Here is a 21,386-nt window from a genome sequence, read left to right on the forward strand (position 1 = left end):
AAATTATTCTTACTAGCTAATATTGCTAAGCGATGTTCGCGATGTTTTTCGGTTTTAAAACTACGGTAAAAACGTTGTAAAAAAGCTTTTAATAAAATACCTAAGATCCAACAAGGTAATTTCAATGTCAGTACATTTGCTTATTCAATTTAGAATTAAAATATTCAAATTATTTTTATGATACCAGCATTAAAAAATCAAGTTAAATAAAGTTAATAAATCTCGAATTCATTTTTTTCTTATTCGTCATTTGAAAATGATATTCAAAATAGCATAATAAAAAACAGTTATTTAGGATTTCAATCTTTATTGAAACAAATCATACATACAGCAACATTAAATGCCGGGCAAATAGGTATAAACTTAACATTTAAAGGTGGTGTAATAAATAGACAAAATCATATATAAACAAAAATCATATATACAGGGTGAATTTTTCAAGTAGGCCTTCAGGGCCAAATCCGAAACTATAAGGTATAGCGAAAAATGTTGAAAGGAGTTACGAGGCCAATTTTGATAAAAACTAAAACTGTATCATTAGTTTTTTAAAATATGTTTTTTCGTAGCCGGAAATCAAACGAGTCAACTATTTCATAGTGTTGCTTATAAGGATCAAATTCGGGGAAGTAATGTTATGTGACAAATTAAAGGATTTTCTTTTAAAGATAGTACACATTTTTTCATACATTTGTATACTCATCCTTAACGATTATATGAATTTCATTAAAAAATCTCAAAGGTGCGGGTCGTTCACCAATCTGCTCGCGTAGGGCGCAGTAGCCTACGTGCCCAACAGTGGGACAGTAATGTATTGACAACAAAACCACCTCAATTCACAGAATATTATCGCTATATTTGTACGAAATTCGATTAATTCGATTAATCTATAAACTACTAAATACAAGTGGTTCACTACTAATCTAATATTTACCGACAACTTTGAAACAATGCAAAGAACAGGGCATTGATATCATTATTAAAACATATTTATATTTATTATGTTATATGCGAATAAATTAAATTGTAGTGTCTGTTTATAAGGTCTGTTTTTAAAGCAATTTATAAAATATTATGAGAGTAGATACTTATAAAAAAAAAAGCAATTATTTTGGCTGTTTGTCTCACCGACCAATTTCTGAATCAAGTAAATCGATTTCGAAAAGACTATACAGTAATATATGCCTCTTTTATATGAGGTTAAGAATTAGAATACTGCGAGAAAAAATATGAAATCTTTCGAGAAAATTTACTCTGTTTAACTCGGATATAACCGCAGAAAACAATTCGTAATATAATAATACGAGTAGTCGAGTAGTAACATTATAACTCTATATAATTGATTATGTAAGTTACGTTACCTACAATCTGAAATCAACAAAATGAATAAACAACGTAATGCGTAATAATTCACTCATTAATAAAGACGAAAAAAGATTCTAATGCGACTATTCTGAATTTAATGTAAGTCGCTACGTGTGTACTTCACCTAAAATACTACTTTCGACTTCTTAATAGACGGGAATTTTTCGAAAGTGGAATAAGAAAAAAAAAAGAGTATATAATAAATGCATTTTTCCGACTTTCAAGCTAAAACACACTTGGGTCACGGCCTATCCTATTCATCCTATTATATCCTTGGGTTAAAGGTTCGTTTTTGGGAAGGCTTGCAATGGGGCAGATTTTCGAAATAATTTTGAATTGGAAATAAATTATCTTGCTTAAACGACGAAGAAAAATTTTATAAGCCGACGGGCCGCGCCAAAGATTTCTTTTAAAAAATGTTCATAAAGGTCTGTGAAGTCTACCAACACTTGGCCAGCACGATTGACTATTTCCTGCACTCTCACCGGAGTGGAGACACGTGCCTGTAGTGGAACAATAACATTGACGGTACTCTATAATAAATATAATACTAATACAAGGTTAGATTATGTTACGGTCTGTGGTCAGGAAAATTCATTCGGTAAATGTTAGCAATTTATGAAAATTATCTAATGTCATGATTCAACGTGACGATGTTGGCGTGACGGCCATTATTATAGCCCGGATGTGTTCACCAAAGATACAAATTAACACCAGATTCTATCAATTATCTATTCCACATGATGAATAGCAAAATGTAGCTTAAATTTTATTTTTTTACCCGACGGCAGAAACTAACGTTTTTCGAACGTATGTATGTATGTATGTATTTCTCATTCTTTGAAACGTCTTGCAGCTCAAACAGATTGACTTGTTTTGCATATGAGGTGTCTTCACATGTATGTAGACAACATTGTGGAAGTGACATTTAAAGTATATTTTTAAGTTGTCAAGTTTCCTTAAATTAGCAAGGGACTATGCAGCTCACTTGGCTACTACCGATGACAAAATTGATCAACCAGTTTGAATCGAAGTCCTACATGAATCCTTCACCTACATGAGTCCTTCACCTCAGATGGATTCTGTCTCAAAAAATAAAATTGATATGTTTCGAACGGGTCTCTTTCTTATCTCAGCTTTTAAACACACCGCTTTTCGTTATTATTAGATAGAAATAGACAGGCCGTGGTTGATTGGGAGGCGAACCACAATAGATTCTTGATAACATATCCGACAGACAGACTGCCGCCTACATAAGTGTTCTTAAAACGTGTCTATATTGTCATTGAAAATAAAAATGTTCGCTTTAAAACATTTCAATATGTTGGGTATTTTAGCTGGAAAACCCTGTTTATTTTCCTCCCACAAAATTTGGTTGTTGCGGTTATATATACAATACATTTCTTAGTAATTCATTAGCAGTATTGACAGATTTGATCTTACGTCAAACGAATGTAAATAAATATGTTTTCCATTACATCACAAACTTTACCCAAATAATTATTATTAGTATTCAGAAGTCAACGATAGACCGGTACCTCTGATAAAGCGCCATTTTTATTACTACCTAAACGTAATAACATTCAACGTTAAGTACTTGTAATCATTAGATTCGATTCGTAAATAAAACACTTCGTTAATTTGTATAAACATAAAAGTACAACAACTAAACTAAACACAATTAGCAAAATCTATATAACAACATTATAACCTACAAATTCAATAGAACACGCGTTGATCCGGCCAATACAAAACAAATGCCAATTATCTACATTACACGCTTTATCATTATCAACGCTTAATTGATATCAAACAAATATATCGGACGAGTAAATATCAAAGACAGCTATTGTATATTGTACCTACATTGACGTTCACTGTGCATTGAAGCCGTGACAGTTATTCGCGCTTGGTGAGATCTAACATAAAATGGAATAACACTGTAGAAAAATAAAACTCAAACCAAATCATGGCTGACGAAAAGCAGGAATCTAAGGAGACAAAAGAAGAAAAACCACTAAACAAGAAACATCACAAATCATTCCGAGATGGTACCTTCACCGAAAAACTGTGTTACATCAAAGACAACATCACAGTCGAGCCCTTACTCGCAGGGCTTATTATTCCCAGCGTGATATCAAGATTTGCGATGGGTAACTTCAATTTGGATAAAGCGTGCCGAGTCAATCTTGGATTTCCTTACGAAATTTGTGATGCCTTGATCAGGAAAAACAATAAAAACTACACGTCTTATGAAAAGGAAGTGCAAAAGTTGATAGCGTCGATAGACATTTGGAAGAGTGTCATTCACACGGCGTTACCATGCATCATAATAATGTTTCTGGGTGCCTGGAGCGACAGAACTGGGAAGCGGAAACTTTGCATATTGCTGCCGATATGCGGAGAATTGGCTACATCGATAAACAATATTATAAACGTCTACTTCTTTTACGAAATCCCAGTTCAAGTAACAGTGTTTTTAGAGACGATATTCCCAGCGATAACTGGAAGTTGGGTGACCATGTTTCTGGGAGTTTTCAGTTATATTAGTGATATAACTTCGGAAGAATCTCGAACCTTTAGGGTTGGCTTAGTAAACTTTTGCATGACGGCGGGGCTGCCTATCGGGATCGGAGTGAGTGGAATACTGGTGCAAAAGATGGGCTACTACGGAATATTTTCAATGACAACTGTAATGTTCATCTTAATACTCATGTACGGATGCTTCTGTTTGAAGGAGCCTGACGAATTTCTAAGAAACAAAGGACTAACACCAGTAAGTACAAAATTATTTATTTTCAAATTATTATTTTGCCTAATCATTTTAATAAATATTAGTAGCATTTTCTATTATATTTGTTTATTGTATTGTACCTATTGAATGTTTTAATCGTTGACGTTGTTATCATTTAGAATCAAATTAATCCGTCTATTATCCATTTCTGATAAAAATAAATTATGCCAATAATTTTATCAAGCTATAATCACAATCTACTTGTTAACTACTCGCGTCTTCATCCACGTGTTATATTATAAGTAGTTTCAACATTTATAACCTCTACTAAGGATTAGTTTCTTTCAAGATTTTCTACTAAAATGTGAAAACAAACTTTCATTCCAATTGTGTTTCTAGCTATATCCATTAATACTATGTATTGACTAATTCACTTAAATACTCACTTTAAAACGTATTCTCGTCATGGGTGTGTATATTGTTTTGTTTAAGATAACCCGACTTTTTCCTAACCGACTCGAGATTCTCATGATCAATCTCTGTAACGCATTTGATGCAATCAGTGGGAACTTATAAGTAGAAACTATTATAGATCCAAAACTAGTCAGGGTTTCGTGTACAAAAATCCTAGACATACGCAACAACCGTATATACAAGTAGTTCCCCGAAATTAGTTACTTGAAATATAACTTCGTACATTTTACAATTACCATTTTATTTGCCTTTTCAAGTTAATTTACAATGCATTTATAAATATTCTATTCAATCTATCCATAGCTCTTTGAAGTCCACTGCTTGCCGTACACCTCCCTTAATTGGCGCTACTCCAACTCTGTGTCTTCTAAGTTGAAACTTACCTCACTGTCTTCATCAAGTAACTGAGTCTAGTACTTCTATTGCCTAAACATTGTCATTATGAGAACTTTTTCCTCAAGTGCCATCGATCATCGGAATGACTTCAGCTTGATGATTGTAAACAAATTATGCTACGTAATTATTACAAGTGTATTGTTGGATGGCCACTGTTACTTATCAGTTTGGTTCTAAGTATGTAATGAGTGAAGTAACCACTCAACCGATTAAGACATCCGGCTGTCTCATTTGTGTTTTCATATAATATTTTTTGGACTCTCTTATAATATCTTTTTGGTTCTGGTGGTGCTAACAAAATTATTTCATATTTGTGTAATTGAATATAATTTCTTCGGCTTCGGGTTTACTTAAAAAATTTCAATAACGAAATTTTGCAAAATATAGGAATTATACTGCACATGAAATCGGATGCAGTGATACTCACGATATTGATCTACATATAGCACATATACTAATAGCACTTAAGTAAATCTAGCATCTTTTAAATTTTATATGTAAATTGTAATGAACAACTAAGTATGTAAATTAATGTTTATTTATAAGAATAAAACAAAGATTTGTACACCGGATCAACCGGTAGAGTATGCCGAACGCAATTACTATGTTATGAACTACTTTATAAACGCATGCTTTTACAAATAAATAAATTCATTCATTCATTCATTCATTCATCTACACATGTTCATCATTTATATGTCTGCCTGGCTGAAAGAGCCCATGACCTTTTTGTTTATATTTGATACATAGACGGATACACGCATCATAGTATTATCGAGTCGTCGCATCGTGTCTTCACCTATCCTATCTTTTCTAGCTATCAGATAATGTATTATCCGGTATTTATATACGAATTCCAAATCATTTTATCTGAGTCATTATAAAATAATCATCCTAGAGTCATCCATAATAAACGTGGTGAAGAACTGGTAATGTATTTTTCAAAGGTTTTACCGTTTCGTTTTTCGAGTGCATGGATGCATGTCTAATAACTTGGCATGTGCTATGATGTAAACAAATTCAAGGATAAAAACATAAAAAGTATCTCTAGAAGCGTCTCGATAACGCGAATAACACTAGTTACCAAAAAAATTCAAAACATAAAAATTGTTGTTGTTGTGGCGATGCTACTAGTAATATTTATAAAGCTTTTCAAAATATTTAACACTTTGCTTGTTTAAATTTTCTTAATAATTTATGTACATTTCAAAACAGTTTTGATGTTATCGATATTAATAACGATTTAAAATTTACATACCGTAAAGTAACCTTAATCGAAGGATCTGTAGCATTACCATGAGTTGGCATAGAAACGCCACTATAGAAATGGTAAATAGAAAACTATTGTCATTTTGCTAGTGAATAACATAACTACTATCGTTACGGTATTTCTTGACAACGTCTGTCAAATTAATGACTCATGGGACCGAATTTGTATGGCAATAGATCATAATGACATTCGCTAGCGATTTGATTTCGATAGGATACGTATCGAGTTACGTCACTACGGATTTTAGTTCTACGAGTAACCACCAGAGGCGCTGTACAATTTTTCATACATTTATTTTACGCAGTCGCTAGCGAGTAATACTTTTGTAAACTCATGGTAGTCCTACTGGTCATTGACCCTAAGATAATTTAACCTAAAGTTAATTATTTCATTTATAGTTTGGCCGCTTAGAGAATGCATTTCTGACAGGTCGTGTCAAACTGAACAACGTACGAGTAACTTTGAAGTAGCGTGAAATATACGCTAGAAATATTATAATCGTTTATCGAAGAAAACTTCAATGCACCCATTGTCTCAGTTCCCTTGTTAAACATTTTACTATTTTATGGTTTTTATAATTATTTGAAAAGACACAAACAAACGTGACGTGATTACTAATAAAAGATGACAGATAACAGATCATATTATGTTGAGGATTTTTTAAAATAATATAAAGATATAAAGAATATCATATAAAAAATTAAAAAAAAAACTTGTATCGCTTAACAGTCGCTAAAGCAACAAAACAAGTGCCTGTGAGCCAGTGGCTTAAACAACTGTTCAGTAAGTATCGCTCAAGCGATAGTAGCGACTGTGTGGTCGCTGGTCAGCGTTAGTACATGCTCTATAGAATGCCAACGACACTGTCATCCAAAAGATTAATTAACTATACAAAAAGCTATCGACAAAAAAAACAGAATAAATTTAAAAGTTGATAGACCTTTACCGAGCTGAGATCTATATATAACATCACATAGAGGTACCTAGTAAATGTCACAAAAGATTTTAATGTACTTTAACTTTTACCAACTGCATTATTAATTATAATCCACAGTTGTCGTTATATTATTTTTTCCATTATTTGCGCTACATCCCACAGTATTACTTGTAATACCACCTTTCGATTTCTTAGTAAAATTGAATTTTAGTACACACGCAAAAGTTGTATTAATAAAAATGTATTTGATATTCAAAAATTATATCATTTTATATAGTTCTATTTACCTTTAATTACAGTATAAACTTTGTATACATTATTAACAACTCGGAAAATTGAGGTTACGTACATGGCATTTTTCGATATAATTAATAACAAATATTTTTAAAAGTACACTTTACCTGTCATGCATGTTAACGCCTACACGCGCGTCATACCTGCACGCGTGCCAATTCCATTGTGTCATTTTGTTCCGGCCGTGAAGAGACTTCAGCAACTTGATTCGCTTGCGTATGGGACACGCGTGAGGCCGTAAACACGCGTGACCGGTTAAGATTTTTTATTATTTAACTTAACAATTAGGCAGACGTGCTACCTGCTGGAAAGTAGTCAATACCGCCTATGGACATTTGCAACACCAGAGGAGTCGCCAATGCATCGCCGGGTTTGTATGAGAGCTGTTTTTGTACCTTTTTGAAGAGCCCCTTGTCATAGCGCTCCGGGAATACCTCAAGACACACATCCATGTTATGTACAGATCCATGTATAAAACATAGCATTTATATAAGTCATTCATTTACAAAACTTACTGCAATTTTTAATTTCTTAACTTTACTTGATAGCATTAATCCAGGAAAATTTTACAAATTAATTCTAGACACAACGGCTCGCTATCTCATTTCCTGTGAGCTGGCTGGAACTATCGCCCGATATAAACGATTTAATTAGTGACAACTTCGACACTGGTCGCTGCTGTGCATAATAACCTCTGTTTAACGAGCTTTACTTGGCAACGTAACATTGTTTTATGTATATGTTTATATTCTATAGAAGCAAGGCACGCTCGTCTGCTTTCACCCTGTAATATATTTTGGGATAAAATGTTTTTGTCTTGTAGTTAAGTATATACAAGCGAATCGTTATATAGAGGCAGCATATGAATGGTGCCGCAATCGACCCTGCAGAAGTAAAAATGATATACCTACTAAACTAATATCTAGCGCCATCATGATTTTCAGCGGCCCATAAAAGTCTCACTTTAAGCATAGATTAGTAAAGATACTTCGCCGCCTTGAAATTAAATGAAGCCACAAATGGCTTATTATCGTAAGTTCTTTTTTTGAATTCTTGACAAATAATAACATTTTTAGAGAAAATTTACGAATAAATAACTAATACTGCGTAATTTACATGAATTTACATAATAAATAAATAATTATTTCAAATATTTTAGGGATATTTTAGCACGGAGACGTGGCAAAACTTTTTTACGCAAGTATTTCAATTCTCAAAACTGGGCACATTTTCTAGTTAGGAGTGAGTAATCTTTACTAATCTATGACTTTAAGAAGAGGACTTATCTTAAAAATAATATTCTTTGAAAAAGATCATGATAAATCGAGAAATATAATCACTGCCAAAAATGTGTAGGTTTTACAATTAAAAGTCTGAGGTCGTCCACAGATGGATTGAAAGCCCTAAGGATTTAGTTTGTATAAGACTTCATAGAATTTCTATAGCCATTTACGCCTGGAGTCATAATATATTACAATAATGATATCTTTATATAAATATTATTATCATATTAAATTATTATCCTCGTGTAATTTATTCATTGTCATTTACTTTTCTTATTTGTTTTATTAAGCTATGAGCATTGTTATATTGTTAGTACCCGTATTATTAATTAATATAATCATTTAATGACGTAGAATTTTATATAATACCATATTGTGGAATATATTACGCAAATTTATATTTTAAGAAAGCTGACATTTAAATTTAATATCTTATATATAAAATTCTCGTCTCACAATGTTAGTTACCGTACTCCTCCGAAACGGATTTACCGATTTTCACCAAATTTTATATGCATATTCAGTAGGCCTGAAAATCGGCTACTATCTATTTTTCATACGTCAAAGTGATAAGGGTTGTTCACCCTTAACATTTTTTTTATTTATATGGCAACACAACGTTTGCCGGGTAAGCTAGTATTGATATGAAAATTGATATTTAAATTTAATATGAAATATACTAAATAATTAAAACGATGATTACTTTGAGATTTTTTTAAATATATTATTGTGTATGTACAAATAACTTAATTTAGAAACTAACTAATTATATAATAAAATATATAAAGTATAAAACAGTTAAAAATATTCTGAAAAAAAAAACAAAAAAACTTAAATTACTAAACAAACATTAGTAATCACCCGTTATATTTGCTTTCAGTAATTAATTTAAACATCAACATCATTAACAACAATATGAGCAAACCATTTGCATTATTGATTTTAAGTCCAGAGTCGCGTTAACAACCCATTCCGGTTATCCGTAACGACCCCAATTATCATTACCGGAACCGAACGACACGTTCGCATATGCAGTGACAAATTTCATTCATAACTTTCAACACCGCATAATTATTATTATTATAGTTTTTATTATAGTTTTTCAACTAGGATGGGATAACTAGGAGGGTTTGTCTTCAAGACTCATTCAAGCTCCTTGCGACTGAATTTTAATACCTTATTATGAAAGTTATTTCTTAATAATATCTATTTTTTTTTTAAGTAAAAAAGATAAACACAATATTTCATATTGGTACGCGTATATTGGCCCATAACCACATATAACTAAATTGACGTAATGGCCGAATACTTTTCTGATATGTAGCGTTCCGGGTTCAATAACCGGGTATGGCCCGCCAGATAAACATCTAAATCATGCATTTAGATTTCTATTTATTAATATCTCTTTAGTAACATACAATGCCGTGATTTTCTATCCTATTCTGATTGTCACTACTACCTAAGATGATACTCATCTATATGTTCATACACAATGGGTCCCCGTAACGTACGTTTTTTAACATGTTCTTTCTACATATCGCAATAATACGTATTATGTGTACTACAATTTACGAGTATCTACATTGTAACATGAAAACAACGATTGAACAATGTTTGTTTCATCGCAATACGCGCAATGAAAGTATGAGAGTCGTTACAATAAATAATAATGATAATATTTAAAAAAAATGTAGCGGGTGGTATGATTTTGACCTTTGAGCAATCCTAGTATCAATTGAATAAACTTAGCTAATAACTAGTACATATTCTATTTTTTACATTTTTTAAGATGAATCTCTGACGAAATAAAGACAATTACTATACCAAAACAAAAAAGATAATATGACCAAAATAAAATAATATGATGCTTGATACTCCACAGTGCGTAAGTTGAAGCTTCACCAGTGGGTATGCCCCGACATATTTGTATATCATTTACATAGATATATGCATGTAAATTCATAACGACCCCAATTATCATTACCGGAACCAAACGACGCGTCCGCATACTTTAATGACAAATGTCACACATAACTTTCAATGAGATTTTCAATTGATTTTAATGGGTGCGTGTATATATTTTATGCCACGTGGAACAACTTTTATGTGCATAGTCATTGATATAAATTAAAGATATGTTACTATACTTGAAACATACAAAATACGCCAATTGGTGTATGTACGTCGACGCCAGTCGCTCTCGCGCGGCATAGTAATTCACACGTATGTCACTGTACACGTTAAACGACATTATTTTAGTCTTCTAAGCCTCAAAATACCTTATTGTGCATTCATTGTACTTGTGTGTTTGGTCCGCCATGATTACGTAACTGACAAGAAAGAGACTACATATTCCTTCCACAAGTGAAGTGACAGAGACAAAAAATTACGTCGATATTTACGTATGAATGAAACTTGAAACGCACTTTCAAACACTAATTGTATTTTTTATCATATTGTTCCAATAGCTCTGACCTTAATAGAATATTTGTCTATGTAGTAATATGTAAGTAAAATGAAAAATGTGTGTGTCAATGCGCTCGCGGTTCCGTCACTTTTTCGAGTTGTTTAGAGGGCATGTAACCTATCTATAAGTTATCTATTTTAATAGGTGTGTGTAAATATTTTATGCCACGTGGATCAACTATTATATTATAATGTAATCTGTCCACGTGGCATATTGATAAAAAAACATTTGTCACGCAAGGTTGCAAGTTTAGTCCCAATCGAGTGATAACAGTTGAGTATGAAATTCGGCTCCGTGGGAAGCCTATTATGGAATCAAATGAATTTATTTATGTATGACTAAAAAACTTTTTAAAAATACATTTCACTTAATGATTCTTTTTTTAAATAGGTACACATTTTTTTACATCTGCCAAACTTAGGAGGAAATTGCCTTTTTGGGAATTGTCCTTTTCGAAAATTATCTTTTTTGTAATTGTTCTTTCGGGAAAATGTTTATTTGGGAAATTGTTCTCTCGGGAACTAGTCGTTTTGGGATATGGACCTTATGAGACTAAAGGGGCATTTAACATGGCAAAGAACGCACGCAAACAATAAATTAAGAAAATATCGAATCAAAGCTAATAAAAAGGTGGAATAACAAATATATTATTCTAATAACGAACTTGTCTACTTACCTAATATTTTTTATGTAAATATACGTCATAAATATATTGTGTATAATACGGAACCCTCAACACGAGTTTGACACACATAACCGGTTACATTATTTACCATTTTCACGTGTTTATCACCTGAACGTAGTGTATTTTACATCTAATCTAATACGTACTTACATTTTAATAGCTAAGTATTGTAGATAGTATTGTTTTTAAGTATCGATTGAATTAATTTAATATAAATATGACGCAATGTTGTTATGTACATAATCATTATTCATCCTTTTTGCTACCTTGACTTTCGCCTGTATAATAATAAAAATACTTGTGGAAGAATGCTTCATTTCATATATAAATATTCCGTTTTTAAAATCACATGATATTAATTTCGAACTACCGCTCCGTAATAACAATTGGCTACCTGTATCATGGTATAAAAAAGGGGCGCGCAACTGTCAACAGATCAGAAGTTGTCCAATAGTGGTCACGGCACGGTGGTGCTCTGAACTGTTTGGTGTTTTGCTTGGGTGTTATTGTTACTATGGTGGCATTAACGCTTATTCATTTAATTATTTTAACTATATTTTTATAAATATTGGTTAAATTAGTTGAATCGAAATACCACTGTAGATCTACCTACCGGCGCGCCCACATACTTACCCATAATTTACCAAGTGTGTAATAAAAACCTAACCTACCTAAATACCTTATGGTACAATTTTATATATATTATTGTATCCTTAATTTCTATTTTTTATAATAATATTCCTATTTTCTATATTTTTGTAAAATTATTCCAATGTTTTAATTGGGTTAAATTGAAAATAGGTGATGTTGGTTATAATTCTTAAGTTAACAATTATAGTACGCAGAATTGTATTAAAAATTAAATTTTCAGATCGAACGTAGCGGGAGCGCCGGCGTTTCGTTCTTCGATACTACGCACGTAGTGGATACGATCGGCGTAGCCTTTAAGAAACGACCGAACAGCCGACGTACTAAAGTGTTGCTTACACTTTTCAGCGTGTTTATATTGTATGGACCGACTATGTGTGAGTTAATTATATTTAAAATTTTAACTCGATATAAAATGCCATCGTAAAGAAACGATAAAAGAAATAATATAAATTTCTCCTAATTAAGACAGTCAATATAATTCCCCAAGAAAAAAGCATATCTCTATGATATCAGTCAGGTAACTCTATAATATATGTACCTAAACATGTTATACTTAATTTTATAATAATTATACAAGAGAACAATAATTATAGAGCAGATTAATTATAATACCTTATAATAATGATTTTATGAAACCATTATATTGTAACAAAAGTACATGCTACATTGATGCTACAAAGATGTTGATAACCCGTAGCAGTAATATTATGCAAGCGGAACACGAAATTTCTTATTTGTCGTTATACATACCACCGAAACAAACAATTTAATTGAATGTCGTTAACACAGCAACGAAACGTGCAATTTTATTGAATATCATATATGGCTCCAGCTGAATTAATAATTTTATTGATTGTCGTTGAACACAGCAACGGAACGTGCAATTTTATTAAATATCATATATGGCTCCAGCTGAATTAATAATTTTATTGATTGTCGTTGAACACAGCAACGGAACGTGCAATTTTATTAAATATCATATATGGCTCCAGCTGAATTTATAATTTTATTGATTGTCGTTGAACACAGCAACGGAACGTGCAATTTTATTAAATATCATATATGGCTCCAGCTGAATTTATAATTTTATTGATTGTCGTTGAACACAGCAACGGAACGTGCAATTTTATTAAATATCATATATGGCACCAGCTGAATTAATAATTTTATTGATTGTCGTTGAACACAGCAACGGAACGTGCAATTTTATTAAATATCATATATGGCACCAGCTGAATTAATAATTTTATTGATTGTCGTTGAACACAGCAACGGAACGTGCAATTTTATTAAATATCAATTATATGGCTCCAGCTGAATTTATAATTTTATTGATTATCGTTGAACACAGCAACGGAACGTGCAATTTTATTAAATATCATATTATATGGCACCAGCTGAATTAATAATTTTATTGATTGTCGTTGAACACAGCAACGGAACGTGCAATTTTATTAAATATCATATATAGCTCCAGCTGAATTTATAATTTTATTGATTGTCGTTGAACACAGCAACGGAAGGTGCAGTTTTATTAAATATCATATATGGCTCCAGCTGAATTAATAATTTTATTGATTGTCGTTAATCGTTCCAGCATAACTCGTTTTATTAAAGGTCGTTATATTTTCAGCGGAACACGGAATATTCTATCTATTCGTACGAAATCGACTGAACTGGGACATGGTGAAGTTCAGTGTATTCACCAGCTACTCTATAATACTACATTCATTTGGTAAGTGCTATTTGGTAATATTTCATTATTTGTTATTAAGGGATTTGAAAAATACAATACATTCTTTTCAATATCTACAACTTGAACAATAATAGAACTTTATCCACTACGTTATCAGGCGGTTTGCCGCCTCTGATGTTATTGAGCGGGCCACTCACATACGTGCTGCAGGGGTAATATGGGGTAGATATAAGAGTGGGAATGACCTTTAATTGCCACCTTAACTTGCTCTCTAGATTGCCCCTACCGCAATAACCTGAGCAGGTCAACATACATTTTAACACTGCACGGCAGGCAAGTGTGTAGAGATACTCCCGACATCGCCACGAGCGCCATGCACCATAGATTGCCCCTGCGGTAGTTTATTGAGTAGCCCGGTAATCTGCTAATGCGTAAGCGACAAAATTCATTTTAAACAAATCAATGCTCAAATCTACGGAGTAAGAGGCAAATGCCAAATTCCAAACAAAAGCGAGTTTATTACACCCAACAATTTTCATATTCCTATTGATCGAAAAGTTATGTCTCTTAAAGGGTCTTAATATATCATATTGTATGGGGATTGCGTATGTCAAGACGGTTGGGCCACAAAACATTCGTGACACGTCTTAATATTAAACACAGTTGGCTATGAATCAACAGCGTCAACATAAAAAATAACTTTAAATGACATCGATTTTTTGTCAACATTCAGAGTGCAAACATTTAATTATAATAAAAAAAAAATCTGACTGCTCCCTCTCACAATCTAGAAAAATCTAATGTCATCTCATATGTTTATTATTATTATTTTCCTGCTGGTATTGATTTTCCAGCAGCCTACATTCTTCATTCAACTCATATGTTAAAATATGTTAATCCATATAGCCTCTCTACTTCTACTTCTACACTTCTATAGTAGATGCCACTGAAGTATGCTAATGTCGCCCGAACAAACTTTTAAAAATGGAATTTAAGAAAAAAAAATTCAGAAAATGAATATCTGTTACTTATCTTACTTTAACTTGTGTACTTACTAGTTAACTCAAAAACGACAGAGGAACAAGTTCTGTACCTATATTTTTTAATTAAACTCTTACAAACCGCGGTTTTAATGGCCCCAAATTTACGTCTTTACAAAGTGCCATTCAATTGAAACTCAGATACGTGAACATTGTTTTGAAAATACGCTCGAGTTTGAGATGTTATTTGAAAGGTTCGTATGCAAAACTTTTACAGACTTCTATAATCTCGCCCGTCCAGTCAAACTCCTTTCATACAGTACGTTTCAATAAGTTTTATCTCAACTTATTGTTGGATACGAATAAATAAATTGAATATCTTGTCACTTTTATAAAGAAAATTAGAGTAGAATTTCGAAACAATTTAAGTTTTATTGATGATCCAGTTTATCAACTTGTACCGTTTGCCTGTGAACTAATAGACGGGTAGGCGCTCAAAACCATCCCGAATTATAGTACTACAATATGAAAATAATGTTTCTATTCCACACTTTATAGCTATGTATATTTGTACTTGCTGAAGGTGCCTAACAATTAATTAATTTATTAATCTACCTATATTCGACTAAGTTTCGGCAATTTAAATAGAATTAAAATCAATAAATGCGTATTATGTAAAAACTAAGAATAGTTCAAGTAGTATCGCTGAATTTTCGAAATTGTAGAGTCACAAGAACATAAAAGAGAAAAAGAGAGACACAAGACACACATTCACGGACACAAATCATAAATCCACACAAATCAGACAAATCATAAATCCTAAATCATATGTTTTTATTTCAGGAGCCATGTTCTCCATAACGATCTTGAGCCGGAAGCTGCAAATACAAGACTCAGTATTATGCCTCATCTCCGTAAGCAGCAAGTTCGCCGGTTCCATCTGGACGGCATTCGTGAAGACTGACATCGAAATGTATTTAAGTTAGTATTTCATTATCTTCCATTTTTTTCATATTTATACCTAACGATAAGGCACACGGGCTGGTGGAAAGCAGTCACCGTTGCAAACACCAGGCAAGTCGCCAATGCATCGCCGGCTTTGAGGAAGAACTCTTTTTGCACCGCTCTTAAAGAGCCCCGTGTCATATGGGGAATACCTTTTATAAATGCAGTCTAGTGGTTGAAACACGACATCTCGATCTCGGTCCGATATTCGAATTCCAGACATGCACCTCTGATTTTTTAAATCATGTGCGTATTATCACTTGCTTTAACGGTGAAGGATTTATACGCCTTAAAGATCTTTAAAAAAATCCCGAAAATATATAAATTCTACAATTTTACACTAAGCCTCAATGGACCATTCCCTAAAATTAATCTAAGACGAAGCAGTGGAACAGAAAAGGGTTGACGACGATGAAATTTGGTACTTCAATCTATGAGTAAAATCACAGTGTCGTCATGCTGCTTACTTATTTACACGCATCTTTTGTCCAGAAAACAAAAGGCAAATATGCAGAATAATGATGATACCTGCACAATAAATGCCAGTTAAGCTAAATAGCATATAAATAAAAACATAAATTGGTGTTCTATTCATAAACTTCGCTATTTAGCCTCGTGACCTAATAGCGGAATAGATTATACATACGATTTAAGAAGAACTTTATTTCTCATAAAGAATTTATAATTCACTTACTGAGAAATCATAACTTAAAAACATTATAATATCGGGCGTAGGTACAAAAAGTTATGTTATGTTAGAAGTTTACCATCTAGTTACTTAGATGACACAAAATAAATGAAATTATTATAAAACTGGGTTAACGTTTATCAAGTAATATTGATATACCCTCCGTATTCGTGGTTTTAAGTTATGTTACATGGAGCTATAAAACAAAACATCTTTGGATGCGGCATTAATGGTAGTCAGTAGTAAACTAAGTAATTATTGCACTAACATAATTTAATGCTTAAAAAATCTAAGAAAAAAAAAAAATATATATGTAAATTAAAATGTAAATAATATTCTATAAATTATTTATTTTGTATTCATGTTATTTTATGTGTTTTTGTTGTTCGTAAATTAAATTTATGTTTCTAATATATGTGACTTTAATAACTTTTTAAAACGATACATAGTTTTAGCATTTTTTATGTTAGTTGGTAGTTTATTGTATAAATTAACACCCTCAAATTCGATATTCTTTTTACCATAATTTGTTCTCGGAGGACGTGTTACTAAGTAGTTAGCATTCCGTAGTTTAATTCGTTGTGTTTGTTGTTTTTTCGTAAATGATAGACTTGTATGTATGTCTTTATTTAAAATTTTACGCACTAATATACAAGTATAGTATATATATGTTTGACTAATGTTCATAATTTTTGTGTCATGGTATATTTTATCAGTTGGTGTTAAAAATTTATAATTAAATAGTGCCTTTATTACTCTGTTTTGTGCTCTTTGTAAAGGATCAAGGTTGGATTTGGCTGCAGTACCCCACACTTCGATTAAATAATCAATGTGTGGTTTGACTAAAGAGTTGTAAATTATGTATCGCACTTTTTGAGGTAAACACCTTGAAATGTTATGTAAGGGACCTGACAGTGATATTAATTTAGACCTTATTTTCTCAATATGTGGCTTCCAACAAAGATAATTATCTATTGTAAGACCGAGATATTTTTCTTTTGTTTTTCTGTGAATTAATTGATTATTAATTTTTATTTCTATATTAGTAGTGATTCTCTTATTTTTTGCGGAGAGTATTACGAAATTAGTTTTTGCGACATTAATTGTAAGCAAATTAGTTTGGAACCAGGTATTTAACAAATTAAGATCGCTTTGAACGTGAGGTATCATAGCTTCAACTGAATGTCCAAAATAAAAAATGCTTGTATCATCTGCATAAAGTGAAATGTCTCCTTTGAGCCCTAATTGACATATATTATTGATGTAAATTAAAAATAGAAGAGGCCCCAATACTGAGCCTTGTGGGACCCCATAGGTGATGGATTTTGGACTGCTTTGATGGTTGTCAATTTTCACAATTTGTTTACGGTTTTGTAGATACGATTTAAAGATTTCAAGAGCTTTTCCAGTAATACCTATATGTCGAAGTTTCTCTAGCAATATGTGAGGACTAATCGTATCAAATGCCTTTTTCAGGTCTATAAATATACCTATAGCTATTTGTTTTTGATCAATTTTATTTTTTATTTTTGTTATGAGGTCAATTGTAGCCGATAAAGTATTCGCTTGCGGTCGGAAACCATATTGTTTGTGATATAAAAAATGTTTTGATTTTAAGTACGATTCCAGACGATTGTATAAAACTTTTTCAAAAATTTTAGATATAACCGGTAAAACAGAAATTGGACGGTAATTACAAGGATCCGATTTGCTTCCTGACTTAAAAATGGGAATAACTTTAGCAATTTTTAAGCTGTCAGGGAATATACCTTGATCGAAACAAACGTTAATACATGCTGTGAGTTCATGAACGATAATATTTTTAAGACATTTGATAGATTTAGTACTGATACCATCAATGCCGGAACCAGTGTTAGGATCTAGATTATCGATAATTCTTGCGACTTCTTTCACGGTAGCTGGTGCGATAAAATTCAGTTTATGTATATCATTTACTTCTGAATAAATTTTGTTTTGACTTCTTTTATATTCATCTGGGATCATATTAGCTAAGGCTGAACCAATTGTAGAGAAATAGATATTGAAATATTCGCAGATATCCTTATTGTCGGTGATGCATCTTGTATTAATTTCCAGTTTATCTGGTCCAACCTTGTTTTTGATTCTATTGTTTGAAAGATCATTTATCAAGTTCCACAACTTTCGTGGTTTTGTCATATTGTTTTTAAATTTGTTGATGTAATATGAACTTTTCGTTTCTTGTATCTCTTTTAATACTTTGCATTTTGCATCATGTTCAAAATCATAAAATAAGAAACAAATGTAAAATTAGATTCTATTTGTTATTATGTATTACGTCGCGTTTTGTTAAGAATATTTTATTACAGTCAATTGAACGAAATAATAGTGAAAACATTGTCAACTGAAATAAATATTTTATAATTTTACAAATACAAATAAAAAATATCCTTAAGTTATATTTTTAATTAATCAGTTTTATAACATAAACATACAAATAAGTTACATTATATACATTTAAATGTAATATGAAATAAATGTCTACAATCTACATATTTTCAGTCACATTGGAAATATTTTTTGTATACATCACCCTGTATACTATTTATTTTATATCACTCACGTTGAACATGTGATATTAAATGGATCATTACCAATATACTAAATGCAGTAATAAAGATTACATATTATAATTATTATTATCAAAGTTTAAGCCCATTATCCTAGCAATTCATGTCACGCTGATAATATCAGATCTTGACCCAACAAACAGAATATATTCATAAGTTATTTTCATATGCTTTAGAGCAGGGGTCCCCAATCTTTTGTAACCCGCGGCGCAGTTACAAGTTTAATATTCTTTCACGGCGCCCTGTGCGCTGTCCTAGCTAACTATTTGAAAAAGACAGTCGAAAGAAATAGGTAACTACAATAATAGTGGTTACCTTAGGTTGATCGAAACGAATTTAAAACACCACAATATGAAATTGTACAATACGTTATTATAAAATAATTTAAACGGAAAACAAGAAGAAAGACTTGAGGATAACAAAAATAAAATACGATATTTATTCAGTCAAATCAATGTGAAGGGTGAGCTAAGTGATCTCCGCGCAGTTTTTCAAAGCGGGGAATATCACTTGACACTGCTATTCTCATTTCTTGCTCCACATTGATCCAATATTTGCTCTTTATCACAGCTTCACATAGATATGATGTTGCAAACGGAATGAAATTTTTTAATGCTTTGGATGTTAAATTTGGATATTCATTTTGAATCGATGACCAAAACGCCAATATTTGTAGTGTCCGATAATTAGAGGATCGACTCACGGCGCCCCTCTTTACTTTCTACGGCGCACCAGGGCGCCGCGGCGCACACTTTGGGAACCCCTGCTTTAGAGCAATGATCGGCAACACAAATTGGTCTTCCTAGAACCTCTCCTTGTCCGCGTATAGTCCGCGCCAGACTTTAAGTCCGCTCTGAAGTTGCGCGCAGGTGTAGAATCTAATGTCTCATCCTCGTTTCTTACCAAGCAAATTTTATGACTACCTTATTTATCGCCTTTTTCGAATGTGTCCCGCCATTACCTAGTATATTTACTACTCAAAAAGGTTGCCGATCACTGCTTTAAATCGTCTTTCTATCACGCGTATCTCTGTCCGTACGCGTGAAATAACTCGATGCAGTCGTCGCGACCCGCGTGCGCTTGGCACACGTGACATGATATAACAGGAGAAGTGTAATAAAATATAGGATGCGTGTAATACGCTTGCGGACCACATCAATCTCGCGTGATAGGAAAATGCCCTTAGTGAATATTTTTTTAATAAAAATCTAATAGACTACGTTTGAATTTTATTAAGGATAATATTTATCCTTAAATACAAACCTTATGATAATTATATTTGTTAAAATGTCATCATTAATAATAGGAAAATCATATCCGATGAAGTAGTTCCAGTTTGCTGTTTCAAAGAACGTTATCGATATCAATTAAGATATAATATTAATAAACCGTGGCCCACAATTGAATGAACAGGTCATTGACTCGTAGATAACTGGTTTGTTTAACTAAAGTAAATATAATGACAATATAACTGCTATTAATAAAATAAATATCAATGAATTATTATTGGGCTTCTTTCGCAAAGTCGAAGTAAGGTTATATAATAGATTTGTTATTGGACGGATTCTTTATAGTTAAATGATCATAGAACTAGCAAAAAGCGCAGCTTTATAAGGGCTCGCGTATCGTGAATGGTATATTCAGTTTAAGATCCTAAATCAAACATGATGTGGTCACTTATTAATTAACAATAAATTATTAAATCTACCTATCGTCAGAAGACCTATGAAGAGCAAAGCTACCTTTGATCCAGAACCAGAACCACTTTAAATGCTTGTGGTGGATAACTTATATTAGATCCATTTTTTGGGATTGTAATTTTTTTGCGATTTATCCTTAGTATCTTTTTACTCTT

General features: G+C 32.2%; 1 protein-coding gene across 6 annotated transcripts in view; it reads left to right on the forward strand.

The window, feature by feature from the left end:
• The window catches only part of LOC140751009 (lysosomal proton-coupled steroid conjugate and bile acid symporter SLC46A3-like), a 29,059-nt gene that overhangs the window by 717 nt on the left and 6,956 nt on the right, over nt 1–21,386 (forward strand). For 2 of the 6 annotated variants that reach the window (XM_073084798.1, XM_073084799.1), the window contains exons 2-5: nt 3,089–4,138; nt 12,774–12,927; nt 14,187–14,288; nt 16,073–16,210. In XM_073084798.1, the coding sequence (XP_072940899.1) occupies nt 3,332–4,138; nt 12,774–12,927; nt 14,187–14,288; nt 16,073–16,210 (1,201 nt within the window). In that variant the 5' untranslated portion in view covers nt 3,089–3,331. Of the gene's footprint in view, nt 1–1,635; nt 1,891–3,088; nt 4,139–12,773; nt 12,928–14,186; nt 14,289–16,072; nt 16,211–21,386 lie in introns of those variants that run through there. The other 4 variants (XM_073084802.1, XM_073084803.1, XM_073084804.1 and 1 more) reach the window with 3 other exon arrangements.

The sequence above is a fragment of the Epargyreus clarus genome, unplaced genomic scaffold (genome assembly GCF_041222505.1).
Source record: "Epargyreus clarus isolate Ecla_fem2 unplaced genomic scaffold, WU_Ecla_fem_2.2 ptg000021l, whole genome shotgun sequence".
Lineage (NCBI taxonomy): Eukaryota > Metazoa > Arthropoda > Insecta > Lepidoptera > Hesperiidae > Epargyreus > Epargyreus clarus.